This window comes from Monomorium pharaonis, chromosome 10, assembly GCF_013373865.1.
Source record: "Monomorium pharaonis isolate MP-MQ-018 chromosome 10, ASM1337386v2, whole genome shotgun sequence".
In the NCBI taxonomy this organism is placed as follows: domain Eukaryota; kingdom Metazoa; phylum Arthropoda; class Insecta; order Hymenoptera; family Formicidae; genus Monomorium; species Monomorium pharaonis.
Genome location: NC_050476.1, coordinates 1347446 through 1367531, shown reverse-complemented (window position 1 = coordinate 1367531; position 20086 = coordinate 1347446). Strand labels below are relative to the sequence as shown.

Sequence of the window (20086 nt, the reverse complement as noted above, 5' to 3'; positions counted from 1 at the left end):
ATATCGTCAGGTTAATGTCACAGCGTCACAGCTATAATTAGAAACATAATTTCAAATTTCAATATTTTAACGCGGTGAGGAAATAATACAGCAAAAACCAAAAATTTTGTGAATTATATCAGGTAGTGCGAGGTATAAAAAACGTATAATATACTGCAGATAATAATGCAGCATGCAGTGATGCTTGAGATGTCATTCGGTGCGTGGTGAGCGGGAGGGAGAACGAGAACGAAAGAGAGAGAGAGAGAGTGAGAGACAGAGACGGAGGAGAGATTTAGAAGATATTTTTCTTCTGTGATCTGATATTTTCTCGCCGTGGAGCGAGAAAAATTCTCCTGAGCTTGAGCCAGCCGCGATGGATCGCGAACTGATCGAGAAGTTTATCGAAGTGACGGGTAAGTAATTTTCCGCGCGTTAGCGCGAGAATTATCGTTCACAGGTTAAATAGCGCGACCGCGGCTAGCCAGAATCGCGCGAATATAAATACACTCGCTTCTCTTCGTGAGTCGCGAGTGAGATTTTCGTGACAGAATGCCGGGGAAAATGATACTTTTGATTTAGAATGATATTTAATATACCTTCCGTTCAGGCGAAAGCGAGGCGACGGCTCAGCAGTACCTGGCGTTGGCCGATGGAAATGTGGAGATGGCAATCAGCCTGATGTTCGAGGGTGGCAGACCGCCGGAATCCGAGAATGCTAATCCCGAGCCACCCGTAAGGGCTCCTATACTACCTACGCGCGAGATTCTGGTGCCCTCGGAGCCAGTGTGTTCATTACCACAGTTGTCGAATAATGTATTTGATAGATTCAGAGATTTTGCGGTAGAAACCCGTACGTATTATAATCTAACAGATTTCAGTTACAATAAGTATAGAATATGATATAAATTGGATATATATAATTAATACAGAGCGACAAGAGGAAGAGATGACTCGCCGAGTGAGTGGTGCAAAACACATGTCTCAAAAAAAATCAAAACGTCTGGAAGATTTATTTCGACCGCCGTGCGATATTCTCTTCTTGGGTTCCTTCATGGAGGCGCGGGACCATGCAAAGACCTTAAACCGTTGGCTGCTTGTCAATGTTCAGAATCCCCAAGAATTTAGCTGTCAGGTTCTCAACCGGGACGTATGGCCCAACGAGAATATCCAGGAAATTGTGAAGGATCACTTTATTTTGTGGCAAGTATGTCATATCAGTGTCATATCACTTTCTATAGTTTGCATTTCGATTCGTTAACTACATTTGTTACTTTCAACCAGGTCTTGTCTAACACTACAGATGGAAAACGTTATATAGACTTTTACAATGTGGTGACATATCCTTATCTGGCGATTGTAGATCCTAGAACAGGAGAATGTATGAAAACTTATAACAACATTACTGTGGACAACCTGATGTCTGATTTAAATGATGTGTTAAGCACACATCCATCTCCAGAAAGTGCTACGCAAGTTACATCTGACTCTAGGGATTGGAATAACTTTCCCACGACGCCTCCAAAACGAAGTACTTTAGCTGATCAAATGAAGAATGTTAGTATTTAGATTTTGTATTTTTTTTCTTTTGTAGTTGATTTCTTATTATAATGTTCCTTTTTTCAGGAATGTGGACCTAGTAGTAAAACTTCTAGACTTTTATCAGAAAAAATCACAGATTCTGGTTAGTATCTTAAAAATCAAGACAATTTTACAAAATTACATATATATCGATTTGGTTATTTAACAAAGTAAACCATTTTCGTTTATTAAATAATAAAGATGTGTATCATATACAGGAAACGAGACTGTTACGTCTGATAACATTACAAGTTCAAGTGTTCCAAGTTCAAATATGCCAAGTAGTAGCAACTCTGCTTTTAATAAAAAGAGAAAATTAAATGAATGCGCGATTAAGCAACAAAAGGATGAGAAGTTGAAATCAAATGCAACTAAACCTGAAACAGGTAAGTGTGACATCTGTTCTAATTTAACATGATGCTTCTGACGTATTTTTTATATCATCTGCAAAATAACCTTTTAATTCAGGAGACGAACCTTTTCTACGGCTCTGCCTACGACTGCCTAATGGTGCAAAGGAAACGATATCAATGTGTGCGACTGACACCATAGAAGTATGTACTCGAATCTCTTCCTCCAAAATTACAATCTCATGAGTAAAAAATAGATATGATGTAAGTGTGATTTTTTTTAGGACTTTTTGATTAAAATGGAAGAAATGGGTTTTTCATCAACGGAGCATACTTTTTTGGTGCCATTCCCGAAAACAAACGTCGGTGCACTGTCTGCGAATACTCGTCTGTTAGACACAATCTTGTTTCCGACGAACACAGTATTCATAACGAAGATATAGTAACATCTCATGAATAAATCATAATTGCTTCCATTACAATTACACATTTTTCGATTTAAGACTTTAAGTGTAACATGACATTTGTTTAAAATTTTGTCACTGTTATTTCTATATTATGAGAGTTTGTAACGATTGTTAAAGTTTTAGAATTGGATTTGTTCTTTAAAAGTAATGATCCAATTAATCGTGTCTCTTATGTTCAGTTAAGCATGCTTAAGTTAAAACACAAGGTTTTTTTTGCATAAGACAAATAATAAAGACACTGCCATTCAGTGTTCACGTCAAAAATGCATTCAGTAATCTTTTCATCTTAAACTAGGATTTAAGCTTATCGCGACTTATGAGAAAAAGCAATTATATCAACATTGTATGTAAATACTGCCGTAGTATCATCACATAATCTTTTAGTTTTATTATTACTATTTCTGAAAATCTCACAAGTGCCGTCCAATGCGTACAGCCGTTACGATACATTTTCTTCGGAATATTTCAAAGAATTTCAAAGTGGCACATACAGCAAAAATTGCTCTTGGCAGTGATTTTACAGCATTATTATTATGTGATACAGAAACAGCGTTTTGAAACATTCTATATAAAATTTTTGTCAATGTGATTCAACAAGACAAGTAAGATTTTATATTACAATTTATAATAATTAAATAAAAAATAAGATAGTGAAGTCTACTATTCATTATCTTATTTTTTCACATTATCACATCATATACATTACTGATAGTACAAGATATATCAATGTACGATCCTTTTACCAAGATAATCGGTTCAAATTCAAACTGCCGGTATATAATTAAGATAGATATAGCTCAAAATAGTTGACAAATATAATTATTGTCAATAGAATAAACAGATAATATGCATCGACTATAGTTATATTTCATGTATGTTAAACATTTCATGTATTTTTACTTACTTTGTTTCTCAATGTATAGCATAATTCTGTAATATACGGTAGAAAAGATTTCTCCTATTAAACGTGTACTTATATTAAATATATCGTTTAATTAGACCGTAATATTTCGTATAGCCTGCATCATTTTTTAAATATAAAATTCCTATTTTTTGAAAAGTAAATTAATAGTTTGTCAGTAATTAAAATATTACGTTAATTTTTAATATAGCGCATATTCTCTTTGATAGATTATCCTAGATATATTGTAATGATGGAAATATATTGATTCAAATACATATATAATGAAACATGCATTATACATATACACATAGGTTACTAAACATATTCTGCTGTAAAGGGTGATGGAAGGATTCATTAAAATACGAAAAATTATAGAATAAAAATAATATAATATATAACAAAGTTTTGTGAAAACAATTTGCTATGTGTTTTACATGAGTTATTTATATAATATATACATGTATATATATATATATACAAATTAATTCAAAATGTAGTCTGTTCATAAGTCACAGATATAAAGCTTAAGTCACTTTGATTTTAAAATATTGATCTATATAATATAAATTAAATTTACTTGTTAAATATGGATATTATTCAAGTTTTATATTGGCATTAAAAAAATATATATGTCTCCATTAAAGCAGTCCTAAGAATCACAAGAGAATATAACACAATTCTTAATATAAATATGTAAATTTAAAATATTTAGTACTGTAAAAAAATATTTGGTATCGTAATACCGATCTAAAAATCACATAGCACAAGTCCTTTTTGTTTCCAGGCACGGATGTCAGTCAAATTTATATTCTAAAAATGCTACAAACTTCATTTTACTACTACAACACCGTGTGGAACACCGTAGTCCAATAATTAAAACAGCAGTGGCAGCGAATTAATAGTTATGACATTATTTTTTGTCAATTTTATATAGAGCTTGATGCACAAAGCGGGATTAGTGAGGCGGTTGTATGAGTGCTGTCTGTGCACGCAAAGTCATACCAGTCACATCTTCTGTATAGTGAAACGAGAAAAAAGAGAATATTAGATATAACAACACATATAATTTATAATAATTTCTATAGAATATAGCATGATAATAGAAATGATTAAATAAATGATGGATAAATGTGCTCAAAATTAATGTGTAAGCTGACATACATGTAATTGTATTTAACATAATTTTTACATTACTGCAAGTTATGTAAAATTTAACATTAATGAATAAAATTCAACAAATACTTAAAATAATAAAATTAAACATGAGAAATCATATTGTTAGTATAAGTAGCCTTTGTACTACTTGTGAAAAATACATGATATCTAATCTGGAGATAACACATGTTAATTTTCCTTTAAAAAAAAATAAGAAAGATAATTCAGGTATTTTTATTTTTGTATATACGCCTTAGTACATTAATATAATTTTACGATAATTTTCATTTTCAAACAGATTTCATATCAAATCAACACAATGTTTAATATATTTCCCCTACACTACAAAATATTCTTAAATACTTTTTAGTAATAAACACATATATATTCGAAGACAAAATGCTTTCTGAATATTGTACATTATATATATACTATATACATATGTAGTGGATAAAATGAATTATTGAGAAAATGCTGTCAAAAAAATATTAAATATTATCAATATTAGTAAATAAGTTTGTTACTTTCATCCATAATATCAGCAAATATATATAGATTCATTATATATTAACATTATATAAGCATTTTAAAACATAACATGTACATATTAAGTATTATTTAGCGACTAGTTAGGAAAATATGGTTTCACCGATAACGACAATTTTATTTCTGAAATTATTTTTGATCGGACTTTCTGTTCTGCTATTGTCTATAATCCATGGGAGAAGGCATAGCAATACCGAAAGTAAACGTATGTTGTATCCTTTAAGCTTATCTAAAGCATTTTTTAAACTATAGATGTCAAAGCTTCATAATATACGAATTGGTACTGTGTATACGGTGTAATGAGATTGTTAATAAGGTTGCAAAGCATTTCCACTCGATCTATCTTGAGAACTTAAAAATAAAAGACCGTAGAAATTTAAGAAGTAAAGAATTCTTCTTCCATACCGAGATGTTTCAAAAACACCCCCATTGGTGTGCGTTTCAAACCGATGCCTTCGATTTTATTGGCAATCCTGTTTTTGATATTTCTTAATCTCAGTGAGGCGTGTACAAACGTCACTGAAAATATTTATATAAAAATGTTACAGTGAAATCAATTCGTCTTCTATTATTCAAGAAATAATACCAAAATTAATGACAATGTAAAATATAGTCAAACGTCACATCACTCACCACAGATAGGTAACAGAATGCCCAGGAAGAAAACAAGAAGAGATCCCAGAGTGTACGTTATGAAACATCCGGCAAATATTATGAATAATATTCCAATCACGGGATATTGCCTTTTGAAGCTATGTATTGTGCTTCCTTCCATGGATACGTAGGCAAACGTACCCAAGAGCGCCAGCATCGCCAACATCCCAACTAGCATTTTGACAGGATGAATCAATCTATATAAATTTCATATAAATAAATCAATAAATATGAAATAAAATTTAGATAGTATACAGTATAATATATATACACGAGAATTTTTGACAAGTCCATAACATTATAAATTCAGTATAATATATTATAGAATATTCAGTATAGAATATATAGTAGTAGTATATTCAAAAGCAGCAGAGTATATTCAAAATATATCCTGTAATATTGCAAGATTAAACATTCCAAGACTTATTAATATTATTATTAAAACTGTTAAATATCTAGAATGTAAAGTCGAAAGATTTTTTTTGGTAAAAACTTTAATCAAGTTAAAAAAATACTGTATAGAAGTTCACAAAGAATGTCTTGTTAAAACATTACGTAAAAGAATAAGACGCGTAAATTATACAGTCGAAGACGATTTACCCAACGATAAGGAAGATGACGACGGACGTAAACAAGTAATTAGTCTGATAGTATAGGAGATTGTTGACCACGCGGTTGCCCCATTTCTCCAGGTCTTTGAGGTTCGGTAACTGGAAGCGCGCGGACTCCAGCAGGAAGTCGTCCAGGCTGCGTAGCGGCGGCAGCTCCAGGTCGTTGCTCACCAGTTTCGTCTTGTCCATCGTGGCGTCGAAACGTCCTCAATGAAATCGCTCCGATAGAAACAGCCGGTCTTCCCTCGATTGTTCTGCTGTCGACCGGTATTTTTGGATGATGACGAGTCCGGCGACGAATGTCATGCAACGTCGACGATTGCGGATTGTCGTTGGCCGAGAAAACGATTAATTGGAGCGATCGCCCTTGGAGCAGTTGGATCGCTATTCGCCTGTGTAGTGGCGCAAATCACCCCGAGGAGACAAGTCGTCAGAATACTCTCGCTTTGAACGAATGTAAATGCTACAGTGGATCGTCCTGGAAATGCATTGAAATGCATCCAAGACTACGTTCAAAGAGGAACCTGAGATTCCTAAGAGCAGTCATCAATCACGTCGGTTTATTAGGTGTTTTCATTCATCAGCGCCTCTATATGCACATTGAACTATGTAGTCAAATATCTATAAATCCCGTAGGTAATGTGCATGACTTTTTGGATCTCTTCTATGCTATGTCCACGTTTATTTGGTTATGTTTGTTTCATGCTAATATAGCCATAAATTTTACAATTATATGCATTCATATTTTAAATCTGTTTTATACAAATGTGCATAATCGTGTCTATAAATGTGCAATACCACAAATACATGATATAAATTCAATTAATTGATTTGATAAAAATTCACTCACCGATTGCTGTCGCTGCTCCTGCTGCTGATGCTGCTGCTACTGCTATATTCCTTTTCCGGAATACCGAGTCGCTCCACTGGATGCCGCTTTCTGCTGACATTATACAATGTATAAATTATTTACTGATTATTTGCTAGCTTTTGGTGACAAAAAGATTTTTTTTGTCATCAAAAGATAGTACATAATTAGCAAATAATTCCTATATTAATGATTTTTTTATTTGTTCAATGTATATGAAATAGGTCGAAACTGTGCGAGAACTATTGAGAACTGTCAAAAAATAATCGAAATTGTTTGCACTTCACCTCTTGCGAATGCGGTGCCGACGGTCGGAATAAAAAAATGTTGAAAAATAATTCATTGACGGAATTGTTATTAAACATTATTTTTATGACAGTTTTCGCTGGTTTTCACACAGCCCCGACCATTTCCATGCGTTTTAATAATAATTTGGTTAATTAATCATTTTTTAACATTTTTTTACTTTTACCGTCGGCACAGTATTCGCGAGACGCGTGAAGTGCAAACAGTTTCAATCACTTTGTTTACAGTTCAATAATTCTCGCACAGTTTCGACCTGTTTCATGCGTTTTAATAACAATTCCGTCAATTAATTATTTTTTAACAATTTTTCTTTCCGACTCCTGTCACTGCATTCAGCAGAGGTATGAGGTGCAAACAGATTCGATCATTATTCTTACGACAGTTGTACTGTGCCGACGGCAGGAGAAAAAAATTTTTTAAAATAACTAATTATCAAAATTATTTATTAGAACGTATGGAAATGGTCGAGGCTATGTGAGAACTAGTAAAAACTGTCGTAGGAATAATAATCGACTCTGTTTGCATCTCATATCTCTGCTGAATGCAGTGACAGGAGTCGAAATAAAAAATTATTAAAAAATAATTAATTGACGGAATAATTATTAAAAAGCATGAAATAGGTCGAAACTGTGCGAGAACTATTGAGAACTGTCGGAAAAGTGATCGAAACTGTTTGCACTTTACGCGTCTCGCGAATACTGTGCCGACGGTAGGAGAAAAAATTTCAATCATTATTCTAACGACAGTTTTCGCTAGTTCTCACATAGCCCCGACCATTTCCATGCGTTCTAATAAATAATTTTGTTAATTAATTATTTTTCAAAACTTTTTTCTCCTGCCGTTGGCACCGCATTCGCGAGAGATAAAGTGCAAACAATTTCGATTATTTTTTGACAGTTCTCAATAGTTCTCGCATAGTTCCGATTTATTCCATGCGTTTTAATAACAATTCTGTCAATTAATTATTTTTTAACAATTTTCCATTCCGACTCCTGTCACTGCATTCAGCAGAGGTATGAGGTGCAAACAGATTCCGACGGGAGTCGGAATGGAAAAATTGTTTAAAAATAATTAATTAACGGAATTGTTATTAAAATGCATAAAATAAATCAAAACTGTGCGAGAACTATTAAAAACTGTCAAAAAAAATTGATTGAAACTGTTTGCATTTTGCGCGTCTCGCGAAGACTGGGCCGACGGCAGGAGAAAAAATTTTGAAAAATAATTAAATAACAAAATTATTTATTAGAACGTATGGAAATGGTCGAGGCTATGTGAGAACTAGTAAAAACTGTCGTAGAAATAATAATCGACTCTGTTTGCATCTCATATCTCTGCTGAATGCAGTGACAGGAGTCGAAATAAAAAATTATTAAAAAATAATTAATTGACGGAATAATTATTAAAAAGCATGAAATAGGTCGAAACTGTGCGAGAACTATTGAGAACTGTCGGAAAAGTGATCGAAACTGTTTGCACTTTACGCGTCTCGCGAATACTGTGCCGACGGTAGGAGAAAAAATTTCAATCATTATTCTAACGACAGTTTTTGCTAGTTCTCACATAGCCGGACTATTTCCATGCGTTTTAATAACAATTCCGTCAATTAATTGTTTTTTAACAATTTTCCTTTTCGACTCCTGTCATTGCATTTAGCAGAAGTATGAGGTGCAAACAGATTTAATCATTATTCTAACGACAGTTTTCGCTAGTTCTCACATAGCCCCGACCATTTCCATGCGTTCTAATAAATAATTTTGTTAATTAATTATTTTTCAAAACTTTTTTCTCCTGCCGTTGGCACCGCATTCGCGAGAGATAAAGTGCAAACAATTTCGATTATTTTTTGACAGTTCTCAATAGTTCTCGCATAGTTCCGATTTATTCCATGCGTTTTAATAACAATTCTGTCATTTAATTATTTTTTAACAATTTTCCATTCCGACTCCTGTCACTGCATTCAGCAGAGGTATGAGGTGCAAACAGATTCCGACGGGAGTCGGAATGGAAAAATTGTTTAAAAATAATTAATTAACGGAATTGTTATTAAAATGCATAAAATAAATCAAAACTGTGCGAGAACTATTAAAAACTGTCAAAAAAAATTGATTGAAACTGTTTGCATTTTGCGCGTCTCGCGAAGACTGGGCCGACGGCAGGAGAAAAAATTTTGAAAAATAATTAAATAACAAAATTATTTATTAGAACGTATGGAAATGGTCGAGGCTATGTGAGAACTAGTAAAAACTGTCGTAGAAATAATAATCGACTCTGTTTGCATCTCATATCTCTGCTGAATGCAGTGACAGGAGTCGAAATAAAAAATTATTAAAAAATAATTAATTGACGGAATAATTATTAAAAAGCATGAAATAGGTAGAAACTGTGCGAGAACTATTGAGAACTGTCGGAAAAGTGATCGAAACTGTTTGCACTTTACGCGTCTCGCGAATACTGTGCCGACGGTAGGAGAAAAAATTTCAATCATTATTCTAACGACAGTTTTTGCTAGTTCTCACATAGCCGGACTATTTCCATGCGTTTTAATAACAATTCCGTCAATTAATTGTTTTTTAACAATTTTCCTTTTCGACTCCTGTCATTGCATTTAGCAGAAGTATGAGGTGCAAACAGATTTAATCATTATTCTAACGACAGTTTTCGCTAGTTCTCACATAGCCCCGACCATTTCCATGCGTTCTAATAAATAATTTTGTTAATTAATTATTTTTCAAAACTTTTTTCTCCTGCCGTTGGCACCGCATTCGCGAGAGATAAAGTGCAAACAATTTCGATTATTTTTTGACAGTTCTCAATAGTTCTCGCATAGTTCCGATTTATTCCATGCGTTTTAATAACAATTCTGTCAATTAATTATTTTTTAACAATTTTCCATTCCGACTCCTGTCACTGCATTCAGCAGAGGTATGAGGTGCAAACAGATTCCGACGGGAGTCGGAATGGAAAAATTGTTTAAAAATAATTAATTAACGGAATTGTTATTAAAATGCATAAAATAAATCAAAACTGTGCGAGAACTATTAAAAACTGTCAAAAAAAATTGATTGAAACTGTTTGCATTTTGCGCGTCTCGCGAAGACTGGGCCGACGGCAGGAGAAAAAATTTTGAAAAATAATTAAATAACAAAATTATTTATTAGAACGTATGGAAATGGTCGAGGCTATGTGAGAACTAGTAAAAACTGTCGTAGAAATAATAATCGACTCTGTTTGCATCTCATATCTCTGCTGAATGCAGTGACAGGAGTCGAAATAAAAAATTATTAAAAAATAATTAATTGACGGAATAATTATTAAAAAGCATGAAATAGGTAGAAACTGTGCGAGAACTATTGAGAACTGTCGGAAAAGTGATCGAAACTGTTTGCACTTTACGCGTCTCGCGAATACTGTGCCGACGGTAGGAGAAAAAATTTCAATCATTATTCTAACGACAGTTTTTGCTAGTTCTCACATAGCCGGACTATTTCCATGCGTTTTAATAACAATTCCGTCAATTAATTGTTTTTTAACAATTTTCCTTTTCGACTCCTGTCATTGCATTTAGCAGAAGTATGAGGTGCAAACAGATTTAATCATTATTCTAACGACAGTTTTCGCTAGTTCTCACATAGCCCCGACCATTTCCATGCGTTCTAATAAATAATTTTGTTAATTAATTATTTTTCAAAACTTTTTTCTCCTGCCGTTGGCACCGCATTCGCGAGAGATAAAGTGCAAACAATTTCGATTATTTTTTGACAGTTCTCAATAGTTCTCGCATAGTTCCGATTTATTCCATGCGTTTTAATAACAATTCCGTCAATTAATTATTTTTTAACAATTTTCCATTCCGACTCCCGTCGGAATCTGTTTGCACCTCATACCTCTGCTGAATGCAGTGACAGGAGTCGGAATGGAAAAATTGTTTAAAAATAATTAATTGACGGAATTGTTATTAAAACGCATAAAATAAATCAAAACTGTGCGAGAACTATTAAAAACTGTCAAAAAAAAGTGATTGAAAACTGTTTGCATTTTGCGCGTCTTGCGAATACTGTGCCGACGGCAGGAGAAAAAAATTTTGAAAAATAATTAAATAACAAAATTATTTATTAGAACGTATGGAAATGGTCGAGGCTATGTGAGAACTAGTAAAAACTATCGTAGGAATAATATCGACTCTGTTTGCATCTTATACCTCTGCTGAATGCAGTGACAGGAGTCGGAATGGAAAATTGTTAAAAATAATTAATTGACGGAATTGTTATTAAAACGCATGGAATAAGTCGGAACTATGCGAGAACTATTGAGAACTGTTAAAAAATAATCGAAATTGTTTGCACTTCACCTCTCGCGAATGCGGTGCCGACGGTCGGAATAAAAAAATGTTGAAAAATAATTCATTGACGGAATTGTTATTAAACATTATTTTTATGACAGTTTTCGCTGGTTCTCACACAGCCCCGACCATTTCTATGCGTTTTAATAATAATTTGGTTAATTAATTATTCTTTAACATTTTTTTACTTTTACCGTCGGCACAGTATTCGCGAGACGCGTGAAGTGCAAACAATTTCGATTATTTTTTGACAGTTCTCAATAGTTCTCGCATAGTTCCGATTTATTCCATGCGTTTTAATAACAATTCTGTCAATTAATTATTTTTTAACAATTTTCCATTCCGACTCCTGTCACTGCATTCAGCAGAGGTATGAGGTGCAAACAGATTCCGACGGGAGTCGGAATGGAAAAATTGTTTAAAAATAATTAATTAACGGAATTGTTATTAAAATGCATAAAATAAATCAAACTGTGCGAGAACTATTAAAAACTGTCAAAAAAATTGATTGAAACTGTTTGCATTTGCGCGTCTCGCGAAGACTGGGCCGACGGCAGGAGAAAAAATTTTGGAAAAATATTAAATAACAAAATTATTTATTAGAACGTATGGAAATGGTCGAGGCTATGTGAGAACTAGTAAAAACTGTCGTAGGAATAATAATCGACTCTGTTTGCATCTCATATCTCTGCTGAATGCAGTGACAGGAGTCGAAATAAAAAATTATTAAAAAATAATTAATTGACGGAATAATTATTAAAAAGCATGAAATAGGTCGAAACTGTGCGAGAACTATTGAGAACTGTCCGAAAAGTGATCGAAACTGTTTGCACTTTACGCGTCTCGCGAATACTGTGCCGACGGTAGGAGAAAAAATTTCAATCATTATTCTAACGACAGTTTTTGCTAGTTCTCACATAGCCGGACTATTTCCATGCGTTTTAATAACAATTCCGTCAATTAATTGTTTTTTAACAATTTTCCTTTTCGACTCCTGTCATTGCATTTAGCAGAAATATGAGGTGCAAACAGATTTAATCATTATTCTAACGACAGTTTTCGCTAGTTCTCACATAGCCCCGACCATTTCCATGCGTTCTAATAAATAATTTTGTTAATTAATTATTTTTCAAAACTTTTTCTTCTGCCGTTGGCACCGCATTCGCGAGAGATAAAGTGCAAACAATTTCGATTATTTTTTGACAGTTCTCAATAGTTCTCGCATAGTTCCGATTTATTCCATGCGTTTTAATAACAATTCCGTCAATTAATTATTTTTTAACAATTTTCCATTCCGACTCCTGTCACTGCATTCAGCAGAGGTATGAGGTGCAAACAGATTCCGACGGGAGTCGGAATGGAAAAATTGTTTAAAAATAATTAATTAACGGAATTGTTATTAAAACACATAAAATAAATCAAAACTGTGCGAGAACTATTAAAAACTGTCAAAAAAAATTGATTGAAACTGTTTGCATTTTGCGCGTCTCGCGAAGACTGGGCCGACGGCAGGAGAAAAAATTTTGAAAAATAATTAAATAACAAAATTATTTATTAGAACGTATGGAAATGGTCGAGGCTATGTGAGAACTAGTAAAAACTGTCGTAGGAATAATAATCGACTCTGTTTGCATCTCATATCTCTGCTGAATGCAGTGACAGGAGTCGAAATAAAAAATTATTAAAAAATAATTAATTGACGGAATAATTATTAAAAAGCATAAAATAGGTCAAAACTGTGCGAGAACTATTGAGAACTGTCGGAAAAGTGATCGAAACTGTTTGCACTTTACGCGTCTCGCGAATACTGTGCCGACGGTAGGAGAAAAAATTTCAATCATTATTCTAACGACAGTTTTCGCTAGTTCTCACATAGCCCCGACCATTTCCATGCGTTCTAATAAATAATTTTGTTAATTAATTATTTTTCAAAACTTTTTTCTCCTGCCGTTGGCACCGCATTCGCGAGAGATAAAATGCAAACAATTTCGATTATTTTTTGACAGTTCTCAATAGTTCTCGCATAGTTCCGATTTATTCCATGCGTTTTAATAACAATTCTGTCAATTAATTATTTTTTAACAATTTTCCATTCCGACTCCTGTCACTGCATTCAGCAGAGGTATGAGGTGCAAACAGATTCCGACGGGAGTCGGAATGGAAAAATTGTTTAAAATAATTAATTAACGGAATTGTTATTAAAACACATAAAATAAATCAAAACTGTGCGAGAACTATTAAAAACTGTCAAAAAAAATTGATTGAAACTGTTTGCATTTTGCGCGTCTCGCGAAGACTGGGCCGACGGCAGGAGAAAAAATTTTGAAAAATAATTAAATAACAAAATTATTTATTAGAACGTATGGAAATGGTCGAGGCTATGTGAGAACTAGTAAAAACTGTCGTAGGAATAATAATCGACTCTGTTTGCATCTCATATCTCTGCTGAATGCAGTGACAGGAGTCGAAATAAAAAATTATTAAAAAATAATTAATTGACGGAATAATTATTAAAAAGCATGAAATAGGTCGAAAACTGTGCAAGAACTATTGAGAACTGTCCGAAAAGTGATCGAAACTGTTTGCACTTTACGCGTCTCGCGAATACTGTGCCGACGGTAGGAGAAAAAATTTCAATCATTATTCTAACGACAGTTTTTGCTAGTTCTCACATAGCCGGACTATTTCCATGCGTTTTAATAACAATTCCGTCAATTAATTGTTTTTTAACAATTTTCCTTTTCGACTCCTGTCATTGCATTTAGCAGAAGTATGAGGTGCAAACAGATTTAATCATTATTCTAACGACAGTTTTCGCTAGTTCTCACATAGCCCCGACCATTTCCATGCGTTCTAATAAATAATTTTGTTAATTAATTATTTTTCAAAACTTTTTTCTTCTGCCGTTGGCACCGCATTCGCGAGAGATAAAGTGCAAACAATTTCGATTATTTTTTGACAGTTCTCAATAGTTCTCGCATAGTTCCGATTTATTCCATGCGTTTTAATAACAATTCCGTCAATTAATTATTTTTAACAATTTTCCATTCCGACTCCTGTCCACTGCATTCAGCAGAGGTATGAGGTGCAAACAGATTCCGACGGGAGTCGGAATGGAAAAATTGTTTAAAAATAATTAATTAACGGAATTGTTATTAAAACACATAAAATAAATCAAAACTGTGCGAGAACTATTAAAAACTGTCAAAAAAAATTGATTGAAACTGTTTGCATTTTGCGCGTCTCGCGAAGACTGGGCCGACGGCAGGAGAAAAAATTTTGAAAAATAATTAAATAACAAAATTATTTATTAGAACGTATGGAAATGGTCGAGGCTATGTGAGAACTAGTAAAAACTGTCGTAGGAATAATAATCGACTCTGTTTGCATCTCATATCTCTGCTGAATGCAGTGACAGGAGTCGAAATAAAAAATTATTAAAAAATAATTAATTGACGGAATAATTATTAAAAAGCATAAATAGGTCAAAACTGTGCGAGAACTATTGAGAACTGTCGGAAAAGTGATCGAAACTGTTTGCACTTTACGCGTCTCGCGAATACTGTGCCGACGGTAGGAGAAAAAATTTCAATCATTATTCTAACGACAGTTTTCGCTAGTTCTCACATAGCCCCGACCATTTCCATGCGTTCTAATAAATAATTTTGTTAATTAATTATTTTCAAAACTTTTTTCTCCTGCCGTTGGCACCGCATTCGCGAGAGATAAAATGCAAACAATTTCGATTATTTTTTGACAGTTCTCAATAGTTCTCGCATAGTTCCGATTTATTCCATGCGTTTTAATAACAATTCTGTCAATTAATTATTTTTTAACAATTTTCCATTCCGACTCCTGTCACTGCATTCAGCAGAGGTATGAGGTGCAAACAGATTCCGACGGGAGTCGGAATGGAAAAATTGTTTAAAAATAATTAATTAACGGAATTGTTATTAAAACACATAAAATAAATCAAAACTGTGCGAGAACTATTAAAAACTGTCAAAAAAATTGATTGAAACTGTTTGCATTTTGCGCGTCTCGCGAAGACTGGGCCGACGGCAGGAGAAAAAATTTTGAAAAATAATTAAATAACAAAATTATTTATTAGAACGTATGGAAATGGTCGAGGCTATGTGAGAACTAGTAAAAACTGTCGTAGGAATAATAATCGACTCTGTTTGCATCTCATATCTCTGCTGAATGCAGTGACAGGAGTCGAAATAAAAAATTATTAAAAAATAATTAATTGACGGAATAATTATTAAAAAGCATAAATAGGTCGAAACTGTGCAAGAACTATTGAGAACTGTCCGAAAAGTGATCGAAACTGTTTGCACTTTACGCGTCTCGCGAATACTGTGCCGACGGTAGGAGAAAAAATTTCAATCATTATTCTAACGACAGTTTTTGCTAGTTCTCACATAGCCGGACTACTTCCATGCGTTTTAATAACAATTCCGTCAATTAATTGTTTTTTAACAATTTTCCTTTTCGACTCCTGTCATTGCATTTAGCAGAAGTATGAGGTGCAAACAGATTTAATCATTATTCTAACGACAGTTTTCGCTAGTTCTCACATAGCCCCGACCATTTCCATGCGTTCTAATAAATAATTTTGTTAATTAATTATTTTTCAAAACTTTTTTTTCCTGCCGTTGGCACCGCATTCGCGAGAGATAAAGTGCAAACAATTTCGATTATTTTTTGACAGTTCTCAATAGTTCTCGCATAGTTCCGATTTATTCCATGCGTTTTAATAACAATTCTGTCAATTAATTATTTTTTAACAATTTTCCATTCCGACTCCTGTCACTGCATTCAGCAGAGGTATGAGGTGCAAACAGATTCCGACGGGAGTCGGAATGGAAAAATTGTTTAAAAATAATTAATTAACGGAATTGTTATTAAAATGCATAAAATAAATCAAAACTGTGCGAGAACTATTAAAAACTGTCAAAAAAAATTGATTGAAACTGTTTGCATTTTGCGCGTCTCGCGAAGACTGGGCCGACGGCAGGAGAAAAAATTTTGAAAAATAATTAAATAACAAAATTATTTATTAGAACGTATGGAAATGGTCGAGGCTATGTGAGAACTAGTAAAAACTGTCGTAGGAATAATAATCGACTCTGTTTGCATCTCATATCTCTGCTGAATGCAGTGACAGGAGTCGAAATAAAAAATTATTAAAAAATAATTAATTGACGGAATAATTATTAAAAAGCATGAAATAGGTCAAAACTGTGCGAGAACTATTGAGAACTGTCGGAAAAGTGATCGAAACTGTTTGCACTTACGCGTCTCGCGAATACTGTGCCGACGGTAGGAGAAAAATTTCAATCATTATTCTAACGACAGTTTTCGCTAGTTCTCACATAGCCCCGACCATTTCCATGCGTTCTAATAAATAATTTTGTTAATTAATTATTTTTCAAAACTTTTTTCTCCTGCCGTTGGCACCGCATTCGCGAGAGATAAAATGCAAACAATTTCGATTATTTTTTGACAGTTCTCAATAGTTCTCGCATAGTTCCGATTTATTCCATGCGTTTTAATAACAATTCTGTCAATTAATTATTTTTTAACAATTTTCCATTCCGACTCCTGTCACTGCATTCAGCAGAGGTATGAGGTGCAAACAGATTCCGACGGGAGTCGGAATGGAAAAATTGTTTAAAAATAATTAATTAACGGAATTGTTATTAAAACACATAAAATAAATCAAAACTGTGCGAGAACTATTAAAAACTGTCAAAAAAAATTGATTGAAACTGTTTGCATTTTGCGCGTCTCGCGAAGACTGGGCCGACGGCAGGAGAAAAAATTTTGAAAAATAATTAAATAACAAAATTATTTATTAGAACGTATGGAAATGGTCGAGGCTATGTGAGAACTAGTAAAAACTGTCGTAGGAATAATAATCGACTCTGTTTGCATCTCATATCTCTGCTGAATGCAGTGACAGGAGTCGAAATAAAAAATTATTAAAAATAATTAATTGACGGAATAATTATTAAAAAGCATGAAATAGGTCGAAACTGTGCAAGAACTATTGAGAACTGTCCGAAAAGTGATCGAAACTGTTTGCACTTTACGCGTCTCGCGAATACTGTGCCGACGGTAGGAGAAAAAATTTCAATCATTATTCTAACGACAGTTTTTGCTAGTTCTCACATAGCCGGACTATTTCCATGCGTTTTAATAACAATTCCGTCAATTAATTGTTTTTTAACAATTTTCCTTTTCGACTCCTGTCATTGCATTTAGCAGAAATATGAGGTGCAAACAGATTTAATCATTATTCTAACGACAGTTTTCGCTAGTTCTCACATAGCCCCGACCATTTCCATGCGTTCTAATAAATAATTTTGTTAATTAATTATTTTTCAAAACTTTTTTCTTCTGCCGTTGGCACCGCATTCGCGAGAGATAAAGTGCAAACAATTTCGATTATTTTTTGACAGTTCTCAATAGTTCTCGCATAGTTCCGATTTATTCCATGCGTTTTAATAACAATTCCGTCAATTAATTATTTTTTAACAATTTTCCATTCCGACTCCTGTCACTGCATTCAGCAGAGGTATGAGGTGCAAACAGATTCCGACGGGAGTCGGAATGGAAAAATTGTTTAAAAATAATTAATTAACGGAATTGTTATTAAAACACATAAAATAAATCAAAACTGTGCGAGAACTATTAAAAACTGTCAAAAAAAATTGATTGAAACTGTTTGCATTTTGCGCGTCTCGCGAAGACTGGGCCGACGGCAGGAGAAAAAATTTTGAAAAATAATTAAATAACAAAATTATTTATTAGAACGTATGGAAATGGTCGAGGCTATGTGAGAACTAGTAAAAACTGTCGTAGGAATAATAATCGACTCTGTTTGCATCTCATATCTCTGCTGAATGCAGTGACAGGAGTCGAAATAAAAAATTATTAAAAAATAATTAATTGACGGAATAATTATTAAAAAGCATAAAATAGGTCAAAACTGTGCGAGAACTATTGAGAACTGTCGGAAAAGTGATCGAAACTGTTTGCACTTTACGCGTCTCGCGAATACTGTGCCGACGGTAGGAGAAAAAATTTCAATCATTATTCTAACGACAGTTTTCGCTAGTTCTCACATAGCCCCGACCATTTCCATGCGTTCTAATAAATAATTTTGTTAATTAATTATTTTTCAAAACTTTTTTCTCCTGCCGTTGGCACCGCATTCGCGAGAGATAAAATGCAAACAATTTCGATTATTTTTTGACAGTTCTCAATAGTTCTCGCATAGTTCCGATTTATTCCATGCGTTTTAATAACAATTCTGTCAATTAATTATTTTTTAACAATTTTCCATTCCGACTCCTGTCACTGCATTCAGCAGAGGTATGAGGTGCAAACAGATTCCGACGGGAGTCGGAATGGAAAAATTGTTTAAAAATAATTAATTAACGGAATTGTTATTAAAACACATAAAATAAATCAAAACTGTGCGAGAACTATTAAAAACTGTCAAAAAAAATTGATTGAAACTGTTTGCATTTTGCGCGTCTCGCGAAGACTGGGCCGACGGCAGGAGAAAAAATTTTGAAAAATAATTAAATAACAAAATTATTTATTAGAACGTATGGAAATGGTCGAGGCTATGTGAGAACTAGTAAAAACTGTCGTAGGAATAATAATCGACTCTGTTTGCATCTCATATCTCTGCTGAATGCAGTGACAGGAGTCGAAATAAAAAATTATTAAAAAATAATTAATTGACGGAATAATTATTAAAAAGCATGAAATAGGTCGAAACTGTGCAAGAACTATTGAGAACTGTCCGAAAAGTGATCGAAACTGTTTGCACTTTACGCGTCTCGCGAATACTGTGCCGACGGTAGGAGAAAAAATTTCAATCATTATTCTAACGACAGTTTTTGCTAGTTCTCACATAGCCGGACTATTTCCATGCGTTTTAATAACAATTCCGTCAATTAATTGTTTTTTAACAATTTTCCTTTTCGACTCCTGTCATTGCATTTAGCAGAAATATGAGGTGCAAACAGATTTAATCATTATTCTAACGACAGTTTTCGCTAGTTCTCACATAGCCCCGACCATTTCCATGCGTTCTAATAAATAATTTTGTTAATTAATTATTTTTCAAAACTTTTTCTTCTGCCGTTGGCACCGCATTCGCGAGAGATAAAGTGCAAACAATTTCGATTATTTTTTGACAGTTCTCAATAGTTCTCGCATAGTTCCGATTTATTCCATGCGTTTTAATAACAATTCCGTCAATTAATTATTTTTTAACAATTTTCCATTCCGACTCCTGTCA

The 20086-nt window shown here is 33.5% G+C and overlaps 2 protein-coding genes across 2 annotated transcripts; one reads left to right on the top strand and one right to left on the bottom strand.

The window, feature by feature from the left end:
• Positions 1-26: 26 nt before the first annotated feature.
• On the top strand, positions 27-3679 carry LOC105834754 (UBX domain-containing protein 7). Its single transcript, XM_012677451.3, has 8 exons — positions 27-395; positions 590-832; positions 912-1186; positions 1264-1536; positions 1606-1663; positions 1779-1946; positions 2029-2114; positions 2195-3679. Exons 1-8 carry the CDS (start codon positions 356-358, stop codon positions 2351-2353), a joined length of 1302 nt encoding a protein of 433 aa, XP_012532905.1. The 5' UTR covers positions 27-355; the 3' UTR covers positions 2354-3679.
• Positions 3654-6469, bottom strand: LOC105834757 (PRA1 family protein 3). Its single transcript, XM_036293143.1, has 4 exons — positions 6237-6469; positions 5616-5833; positions 5388-5501; positions 3654-4295 (listed from the first exon to the last, which is right to left on the bottom strand). Exons 1-4 carry the CDS (start codon positions 6434-6436, stop codon positions 4237-4239), a joined length of 591 nt encoding a protein of 196 aa, XP_036149036.1. The 5' UTR covers positions 6437-6469; the 3' UTR covers positions 3654-4236.
• Between the last annotated feature and the right edge of the window lie 13617 nt (positions 6470-20086).